Here is an 11,043-nt window from a genome sequence, read left to right as displayed (position 1 = left end):
TGCATGCAGCCTCCATGATACCATAGCTGATGTCAACACATTTGTCATATTACCATTTCCAAGATTCGATTCCAAGAAGCAAGCAAACAAAACATTTTAAAACATTTTGTGACTTGTCAATCCTATCTCTGCATGCCATCTTGTAATTGAAAATATTAATCAGTAATTCGAACTAGTACTGCTGTCTATAACAATATTAAGCCAATATTAAGATCAACTACAAATTCTCACTTAATACTAATTAGTTTTCCAGTTTTCTTTTAAATTATTGAACTTTTAAACTTCTAAATTATTGAACTTTTGTCCTATAATAATAATATAAAAAAGTCATTGAACTTCTAGGAATAATTTATTCCGAATAAAGGAGTGCTATGTTTTATCATTGTTCTTTTTTCTTTTCTTTTTTTTTTTCATTTCAATTTAGATGTAAAATATGTTTATTTAACTTTCCTTAGGTACATTTTCCTCTATAGCAATTACCCAAGGGTATGCAAAATAATCCATGCTCAAAATAGAATTTGATATTTCAGTTATTGGTATTAACTAGTTGTAATGTATACCTACACGACGCATAGAAATAATTACAATCTTTTGTACTTATTTAATCTTAAATATCAAATGAAACAACTCATTATAAGTCATATAATCTTTTATACGAAACTAAATAACTTAAATAAAACATACCAACTAATGTTGAAAACTCGTGTAAAGCTTTTGTTATCAAGCAATAAGCCATTTAAAATACACAATTTTAAGTTGTGTAGTATGAGTGTGATAGCTATCTTTGCATAACGCTTTTGCACAAGCTCAAACATCTCACTAATTGATAATTTGATTCTTCTTCCACTAACCCAGACATGATCTGCATTCAGCCATCAACACGTGACAGTAGCATCTACATTTTAATTTCAACACCATTACAATATCCAACAAAGTTGCTCAAGTGCATTTGGTGATATATAAAACATCAACACCATCAAATTAATTACAATTTATTTATCAATCTCCTTGTCGGGTTGAATAACACGTAATCAAATCCTAGCCATTAAAAATAGCCACATCACATCTAAAATTGTTCTCTTGGAATGATCCAAATTTCAATCAATGAAGTAAACCCATAACGAGTAAAATAGGGGAGGGTGGTTTAATGGACAGGGAGAGTGAAAAAATCCACAAAATTATTAACTGACAAAAAGGAACTCAGAATTTATTAGTAGACCTTACTTTGTATTAACGAAGATGATCTTTGCATCTTAAACAATATTGGGTCATTTGGTTCTCTCAGATCCTAGCCATCGATTGATATGATTGATGGTCACAATAGAAGATTCAGGCATGTAATTTTAAGTTACTCTGTTCAGCATTGTCTTCACTTTGGATGATTTTTAACATGGATTTAAATGAGGCATATTTTTTGTTGATGGCTAGCCAATCAATTCCATCTCCTGAGAATTATACTCATTTATCTAATCGTTTAAGACTTTGATTTCTCACCCTAGACGAGGGCTTGTTACAAGTTTGGTATTAGATTCCAAGGTTATATTTAAATAGAATGAAAATGAGAGGCAGAAGAACAAAGATAACCCAAGACTTTTTGGGGTTCATCGAGAAAAAGGGAAGCTGTAAAACATAATTTTTTTTTACATACTCCACCCTAAAGCTGGAAAACATCATCAAAAGCATACGAAAATAGAAGGCATAATGCCATAAACCCACTGTAATCGCAAGAAAATTAAATCTCATGTATGATAAACAGAGTAAAGGAAAAAAAATTCACTAATAAGGTATCGAAATAAGCTTACAGAGCAAAGGAAAATTCCTTAAGAGCTTCGAAGTTTCTATTTCTGTGTTTCGGTGAGGTCAAAAAACTTGAAAGAGAACAGAGCCTTGAGAGAGAATGCCAGAAGGGGTTCGGGAATTGGAAAGACTTGAGAGAGAAGGCCAGAAGGGATTCGAGAAGACGAGAAGCTGCAAGTTTGCAAAGGACTTCGAGACCGAGAGAGAAGGCTCGGATTCGGGAAGACGTCGAGATGAGAAAGCTGCTAAGGACGGGTAAGTAGAAACCCTAATCGATGCGAGAACGCCGATAAAGAAGAGAAACTGAATGGGGCGGATTTTTTGTTTTAAAGGACCCGGTTATCCGTAACCGGGTCACATAACCGGATCTGGAACCTTATTAACCGCCCGGGTGTAATCCGGGCAGATAATCGCCCCGATGCACCAGGGTTTCCGGGTTTCGGACCGGACCGGAAAAAAATCCGGTCCGGATGCACACCCCTATGTGGAAGGCACGTATGCACCTTGCATGTAGTGCCCGGTTATTTCTCATTTTACGGTTATTTCTCTAATTGATTTCTCGCTTATTTGCTATCTCATAGATTTGTCTAAAAGTTCTCTCTCTTTGCTCTCTCACTCTCTCTCTCTCTTGCCAAAAAGAATTCTCACACCATAGTGATTTGTAAAGTTCTTTCTCTACTCTCTGTCTATCTTTCTCCTATCGACGAGAAGATCTCATATAAACAAAAGAGAAATACTTAAGTCACAAAGAAATTACACAAAAATAATCACACAAACTGGTGTGGCTTCATGTGATCCATTAGATCTAATTTAAACATTTAATCACAAACATAATAGATTTCCCTTCTTCAAAGGGAGTATACTTTTTGAACCAATCTTTATAATAATAGACATGCTTATTGGCATTAGAATCTGCCCACCCTTCAACAAATTGAACCATGTTAATGTCTGTAATCATTGCTACAAATAGCTCCTCAGTTACGCTCACTTGAGAATTATTTCATCGCTCTTAAAATTTACAAATTCAAGCAAAGTGCCCACTTTTACCACAAACAAAACAAGCTTGATTTTGTGAAAAGGGTCATTGGTTCTTATCCTTTTGGTTGGGAAAACCTTTTTTGTGAGGTCTAAAAATTTTTTGAAATTTTTTCTTTGTGGCTTCAAATGACTATCTTTTGAAATTTGACCTTTAGGCAAGCCACCATTTTTAGAAATTCAATTTACCTTCTTGAAGTCTCATTTCCATCTTGAACCATCAAAGCATCTTGGCCTCTAGCTTCCTCTTCTATACTCGAATACGCGTAACTAAGGTCTCTAAGGTTGTTTCTTTTTGTTTGTGGCACATCAACTATTGAAACTCCCTCCATGAAGATGGTAGCTTGTCAATGATGCCACAAACAATTAGATTGTCTCCAATCTTAATGCCTTTGGATCGAATTTCTACTACAACTAATTGAAAATCTTGCGCTTGCTTTGTGACAGACTTTCCATCTACCATTTGATATCGAAAGAAGCGAATTGTCACATATTTCTTTGCTCTTGCTTCTTCCGTATCATATTTATTCTACAAAGATTTCCAAATTTTCTTTACAGATGAGTAAGTAGTATTGTAGAAATTATAAAATTGATTTGCAAGAGAATTTAAAAGGTAACATCGACAATTATACTCATTTTTGTATATTTTTCAATCTTTTATTCATGAGCTTTCACTTGTGCTTTAATCATGTTCTCGGTAGTGATCTTTTTAGGATATAATATTAAAAAATATATATTCTAACAATATTTTATTCAACTTTTAACTTTAATCTTAATTTAACTCATTTTATTTCATCTCATTTGCGAAACAAACGATGTCTCAAGGAAGCTTTATCATTTTCATACAGCTTCATCTACTTGTGGTTAACCTGGATATAGAAAATGTAAACTCTGCTAGTTTAAACTTTAAAGGCTGCAATGACTGCTGCCCTCAAAGACAGAAATAAGGTGATGCTTGATAAAGTTCAAAATGGTCTTTTGATGGTACGTAGCTGGTCCTAGTTTTTCATAGCTTTATGCATGCCTGATAATTTGTGGGAGTATCTACTGAAACTATATGTAGCTGTGATTTGTAAGATGTTAATTAACAATTGACCAAACTTAAGTATTATTTCTAGTGATTGATTAACAAAATTGAGTTTATACGACGAGATCATATTCCTGTGGAAGACATATTATGCAATTATAACTACTACCACAAGAAGTTTCGTAAGGCCTCATTTTTTAAAAATTCTACTTATCATCTTCATACTATATACTACACATAACTTTTTTTTCCTCTTACGAAATATATAATGTATGGATGATGAATAAAAGAAATCAATTAGTTTAGAAAAAATAAAATAAAATTATTAATAAAAATAAAAATATGTGTGATATGTAGAGACGATGAGTATCAAAGCTCCTCATTTTTTACCACCACTTAAGTACATTTTTGTAGAAAAAATCTATTCATCATCTATTTTTTTATTATCATCTCATGATATGCTATTAGATGATAAGTTCACAAGTAAAATATAAGAAATAGTCTACAATCAATTAACATCACATCATGAAATGATAAGAAGATGATGAGAATTGAAATGATGAGTAGCGTTAATTTTTTTTGTAACTACTTATCAGATGCCCTTTTAGGGGACAATGCATTTTCCACCCACCAACTAATTTGCATTTTGCAATATGCGCTCAAAAATTGACGCGTTGTAACCTTCCAAGTGCCATCGAATGCCAAATAACACCCGTTTAAATCCCACCATTTAGATGGATAAAAAATGAGTGATGCCACACAATATTGTGGTCGGATCTCAACGGAGGGTGCACTGTATATTGGGAAATGTATCTTGAGTTTCTGGTTCGAAATCATAGAAGTAATATAAAGATATTCATTACTGTCTTCATTGATGAAATTTTAATCTCATAAACTATGATGAGTTGGTATTATTAATAAACTTTTGAATTATTTCTTTTTCAAAATATAAGAGATGATTTGAGGATGATGAAATGCGTTACATTGATAAAATATGATGAAATGGAAAGAGCAACTAACCTTTTGGTTTATGACCAACTTAAGGTTCCAAATTCATGGTATAGTTGATTAGAGGTTAGTGAATAGTAAGAGCTCATATGAAGAAAATGATCATCAAGGTTGACCAAATAAACCAAGCCAAATAGACATGACTTATGAACAACACAGTTGACCTAGAGAGGTTGTGCATGGATAATGGAAGGTTACCTACCACTTGGGAAACTACAGGTAGCCTTCTCACCTGTCTGTACACGAAGTCTTAATTAGGAGAGCATGCAATTTGGTTGAATCCAACCATATGCATTTATTCAGTTTTATTCTTTCCTTTCTGAGTGATTAGTTGCCAAATCTGTAATCATAACCTAACTCTGCTCATGGCCGACATAAAAGGAAAATGACCCAAAAAGTATCTTTTGGTGTATATGAAAGGAGAAGTGCTAAAAGGATTTCATAAAAATAATTTTATAAGTTTATATAACGTGACGTGGTTCATCAAATTATAAAGATTTAACAGATCAGATGAAATTATATTAATTTATAAAATTATTTTTGTATAATTCATTTGTAAATATAACAATACTCCTAAAAAAATACCTCATTCTTTTATTTTCCTGAGCCATCAATTAATCATTTTGTAATAGGATCATGCTACTTTGCCACCCAACTCTTACTGCTGGTCGTGATCGTTAGTTCATTATGTAAAATTCTTTAAGTATTTAGAAAAAAAAAATACATAAATTTATTAATGGTAACTTTTTTTAAATATTAAATAAATAAATAAAAATTAAAATACACTAGCTTGTTGATGTTTAATTATCATATTGGGAGAGAGAAAACAAAAATAGTTTTGGAGAAAAAACTCAAAATAGGATTTCCTTGTTTTTCTTTTTAGGATTTAGAGTGAAAAATAGATAAAGAAGAGTCGTACATTATTTATTGATAATTTATTATCACTCGTGTAAGTTTTACAAGTAGTATTGAATATTAAAAGGAACGCTATTCATGCAACTATGCAAGTATGAAAAGGAGGGTACTGTTCCATGTAAGTCTCATTTTGCAAGTAGTTCATTATAAGATATAAGAACTCAAAGTTGGAAAATAGATGAATTTTTTTAAGAAAAATTTTACTCATCATCCCTACACGTTACATTTTTTTTTATATTTTTTTCTCTTATCAAATGTGTGATATATGAATGATGAATAGAAGAATTCAATTAGTCTAAGAAAAATAAAACAACAAAAAATTAAAAATAATAAAAATAATACAATGTATGATGTATAAAGATGATGAATAGTAAAATCCGGTCAATAAAGGGTCGAAGTCTCAAAGTCAAGTTCACATCAAGAAGAATGGGGGGTGGGGATAGCAAGACTTGGTCACAAGTCACACAAATTTGGCGGACCCAAGAAAAATGAGAAATACAAATTTCCAACCTATGACCACAAGCCTTAACCCAAATTGCCCACTACCTAAAAAAAAGAAAAAATAAAAAAGTACGATATTTATGCATTAATATATATAGAGTAATATTACATATAGTTATAGAATATGTAAGTGTCACGTAATTATTTTAAAAAATAATAAAATTTATTATTAAAAAATTAATTTTTTTATTTAAATCTTATATTTATTATTATTTTTAAAATATTATATAATATTTATATATTTTAAGATTATAAATATCATTTTTTAAAATATATATTTATGTTGATAATAGTAAAATAAAAGACGGAGAAAGACATTGACAAAGACTTGAGTCACGCCACCTCATGTTGATTCGACTGTCACTTCTTTATTTGGGCTCCACTTTTGAGTGCACGACACGTGGGAATCATGGATCTGCTGCTTCCCTCCTTGATCATGCGAAACTGCGCTCACCACTCATGATTCTACTCTCGGCAACAGATGGCATTATTTAAGTACTATTAACATAACAATCTATGTATATATGAGGTTAAATATTAAAATATTAAAATTTATGTAAAAAATATATATATATTTTAAAAAATGAGAATATATTTCAAAAATATAAGAAATTAAAAAAATATACACCGATCCCTCAATCACTCACAAGCATCGCATCGAGGCATTTATATTACATATCATCAACATGATATAATTTAATTTAAAAAATAAAATTTAAATTTTAAATTTTATAAATCAAATTATAAAATTTAATTTGTGTGTAGTATAGTAATTTTAAAATACCAATACTCTTTGTTAATATAACTTTTAAATTTTTGTTTTTTAGAATGTACTTTTATTTTTTATTTTTACACGTGGCATTACAGCATTGGAGATGGTGTGGCACATTTAGGGAGTATCAACAGTTTATAATATCTTTAATTATCATTCTTTCGGATGTTAATGGGAAGGTATTTTTGTCGATCATCTTCATTTATAATTGACGTGACAGACATATTAATAATTGGTGGTATCACATAATCTTATACTTGGAATCTTACAAGTTAACTCAATCTATGAAATTCACTTCCATTTTCTGAAGAACTAAAAACACATATTTTCCCATCCTCTCCTATGTCCTTGTTTTTAGATCTAAGCTCCAAAAACTCATTTGATAATAGGTTAGGAAATAAATAATAATAATAATAATTAAGAAGATAATAGATAACATTTTACTCTCGATATAAAGGAAGAATCTTATTATTAAAATATTTGTTACGGAACTGATATTTGGTAGCTACTCATTACGCAGTGGAATATGCGCATACCAATTTTGGAATTGATATATATTTTATACTTTTTAGTACTTAGAGAGTATGGAGGAGGTGATCAATATTGTGATTGATGATTATTTGAATTCTCCTGTCTTGGGTCCATTATCATGCTTGTTAATCAAAATTATCTAATTAATTAAGATATATGATATAGATAAATTATATTTTATCTCACAAATCAAAACTACTATTGCAATATGATTATTAAACTCTCAAAGTTTTTTCGTTCTTGTTTGCCTTTTGTATAGTAAAAATAAAAAAAGAGTTCGTTTCTTAGACGATTTATCCGTAGAGGTAGAATTCTCACTTTCTATGAAGGGTGAGATTGAGTCTCTGTTTAAGCAGAATGTTATCTCTTAAATGTTTGTTTGTAGAAAGTATCAACAGCGGTGAAATCTAGATCAGCCCAATAATATACTGGTAGAGCTCCAAATGATTGATAAAATGATATTCCCGCATGTATTTGGTCATGTATATAAATTTCTCTTCATGAATGAATGAATGATGACATTTTTCTTAAAAGAAAACTGCCAAATTTTTTATTTTACCCTTATATTATGTTCTTTTTACAATTTGTCCACTTCTCTAAGATTAAATGTTACATACTTATTTTTCATCCCTCTTGATGATAAGTGCTTATCGATGAGTTCAAATTTGATTTATCATTAGGAGTTCATGCTTTCTTTTACTTAATCAAGAACAGCTCCTGAATTAGGTATACAACTCCTGTAATTAATGGAAAACGGAAATATTCTACATTCTCCCTCCTATATTTTATAGGGGAGGAATGAATCACTTTATCAAATAATAAGGAATTGGGGCATATTTATTATAACCTATACTTTATGGCTAAATGACAATCTAAATAGTTTCAAGGTTATATTATATATATATATATATATATATATAATTATTCTATTATCAGACCAGTGTATAGAACATATAATCCATATCAATTAAATGGTAATACTTAATTTTGTAAGATTTATATTTTAAAATTTATTTTTCAAATCAAATTATACATGTGGTGTAGAGACATGAGAATAACAATATATGAAAAAAATAATAATATATATATATATATATATAATACATTAGAGTAAAGTAAATTTAAGAAGGATGGGACCAAAGTTCCAAATCAAGTTGATTTCGAACTTAAATATCATCAAGTTTCTTTCAATAAGTTAAAGGTAATTATCTTTCAGAAGAATATATGATATGATAGTTACATTATTTTTTGTGGGGTCTTCTAAATAGGTTTTCCCAACTGTTTTAATTTATGAATGACAGAAATTCTTAACCATTGATTATTTATGAATGACAGAAATTCATAACCTTTCTTGTGATTCTTTCCAATTATATATATATATAATAATTATATAACATTAAAATATGAGTAATGTTAAATACAGTTGTAGGGTGTGTAAGTTTTACGCACTCCATTTAAAAAATACTAAGATTCACCATTAAAAAGTGAGTTTTTTTCATGTTGATCTTAGATTTGACCGCCTTTTTTCGTAAGAATGGTACTTAACTTGCACAAATTGTTTTCCTTAAAATATCTATGTAAAACATATAAATTGTGTTTAGATTTAAAATACAAGATTTTAAAAGCATAAAAGCTTGTCTAAATTTGTTGCAAATCCAAGTGAGAATTTAATATATTATCCAAACATAGGATTTGGAATTGAAAGATCAAAATATAAATCCTTCTCTCAAAATCCTATTGTCCAAAACAACCAAAAATTCTCCAATTGAGAAAATTAAGGCTTCGTTTGATTACACAGTTAAAATGAGATGATATGTGATATTTTGTTGAAAGTTGAATTAAATATTGTTATAATATAATTTTTTAATATAATTTTTATTTTTAGATTTGAAAAAATTGAATTATTTAGTATATTTTGTGTAAGAGTTTGAAAAAATTATAATAATTATATAAAATGAGATGAAATAGTTTAATTTTGTGTAACCCAATCCATCCTAAATTCTTATTTCTCATTAGAGATGATATCTAATCTCAAGATGGCAGGAGACTTTCAAAGTATTTTCTGGAGGTGCATATAATTTTCTGTAAGGATGCAGCACACTATAAATGCTCCGAGTCTTCTTCCACCAAAACCTTCTTCAATTGAAAAACAAATAAATAAATAAAAACAAAGTAGAAGAAGTCAACTACACAACTTGGGAGCCACCGGCTATCACCGGTCACCTAAGCCCAATCGTCAGCTATAAGCCTATATATATACTCCATTTTCTTTTCACTCCTGAACAGAGGATTTATAGTAAGAAACCTTCCCCGCCCATATCTATTATCCGATAGGTATTCCGACCAAAAACATGCTAAAAACACCAGAACATGGCTCCGGCTCGTCGAAGCCGAAACCAGCAAGCTTGTTCATCTCCATGTCCGCTTTCATGGCTCTATGCGCCGAGAGAGCTGGCCGAGTCTCCCGCAAGCTCAAAGCCAAGAAGACAAGGAGGATGACGACCAGGACCGCTCACGCTCAGAAAACGGAGCAGCTTACGTCCCCGACGTTAACTTCCCGTCCGAAGCAGCTCCTGTCCACCATCAGCAACAAGGCGATCAGGTTCATGCACCCGAAAAAGGTCGGTGAGGAGGGAACTGACGCTGGCCGGACCGATCAACCGGAGGAGTGGGGCGACGGAGGGGTGTGGCAAAAGACGATCTTGATGGGCGACAAGTGTGAGCCGCTAAATTTCTCGGGCGTAATTTATTACGATAGTTACGGACATCAGCTGAACGAAGTGCCTCCAAGGTCGCCACGTGCCAGTCCTCTCCCCGGGTATCTCACCCGTGCGGGGAAATCTGAGCTTTGACTATTGTAACCGCGGGGAGATTTCAACGTTCCCTGTTTTCTTAGGCTTTATACACTTCCGCATATGTCGTGTTGCGATTTTAGTGGTTGGGGGAATAATAGGATTGAGGGCCCTCGGTGGACGAAGTCATTCATTTTGGAAAGAAATTAGCTCTTTTTTTTCCTAAGGGTTTGGGTTGTTTATAATTTGTATGTAGAAAGAATTTAAGTGCACCTATAGAGATAAATGGATGTTTTTGCCTTTGTGTGTTCTTGATTTTAATTTAGCTAAATTTATTTTTGGAAGTTTTGTTTGGGTCCAATTTCTTTAGAATTTTGACTTTTTGATTTAGAAAAAAAAAAGTGAAATCAAGAATAAAAAAGATTTTGTTTTTTTTTTTCTTGAAAAAAAGTATATTTTTAGGAAAATCATGACAATTAATTGAGATTAGTGTCTAATAAGCTAATATATTTAATGAATATATGTGTAAAGGGATTTCTCCCCTTTTACAAAGCCCATTAGACCTCGGTCCAGTACCCGGCTCAAGGGCCACAAGGACCTCATAGGGAGCAAAGCATCTACCAGGAAAAGGAGTCGAAAAATCGATAGGACAGGTCAGCCTGATG

The 11,043-nt window shown here is 31.4% G+C and overlaps 1 protein-coding gene across 1 annotated transcript; it reads left to right on the top strand.

Annotated features, from left to right (window-relative positions):
• The first annotated feature begins 9,699 nt into the window (after positions 1–9,699).
• LOC109018321 lies at positions 9,700–10,686 on the top strand. Its single transcript, XM_019000477.2, has one exon. It carries the CDS (start codon positions 9,938–9,940, stop codon positions 10,436–10,438), a length of 501 nt encoding a protein of 166 aa, XP_018856022.1. The 5' UTR covers positions 9,700–9,937; the 3' UTR covers positions 10,439–10,686.
• Positions 10,687–11,043: the final 357 nt, after the last annotated feature.

This window comes from Juglans regia, chromosome 6 (genome assembly GCF_001411555.2).
Source record: "Juglans regia cultivar Chandler chromosome 6, Walnut 2.0, whole genome shotgun sequence".
Classification (NCBI taxonomy): domain Eukaryota; kingdom Viridiplantae; phylum Streptophyta; class Magnoliopsida; order Fagales; family Juglandaceae; genus Juglans; species Juglans regia.
This window is presented reverse-complemented; position numbering and strand designations above follow the sequence as displayed.

Coding starts and splice junctions, on each gene's coding strand:
- LOC109018321 (XM_019000477.2), top strand. CDS start 9,938: ATGCTAAAAACACCAGAACATGGCTCCGGCTCGTCGAAGCCGAAACCA.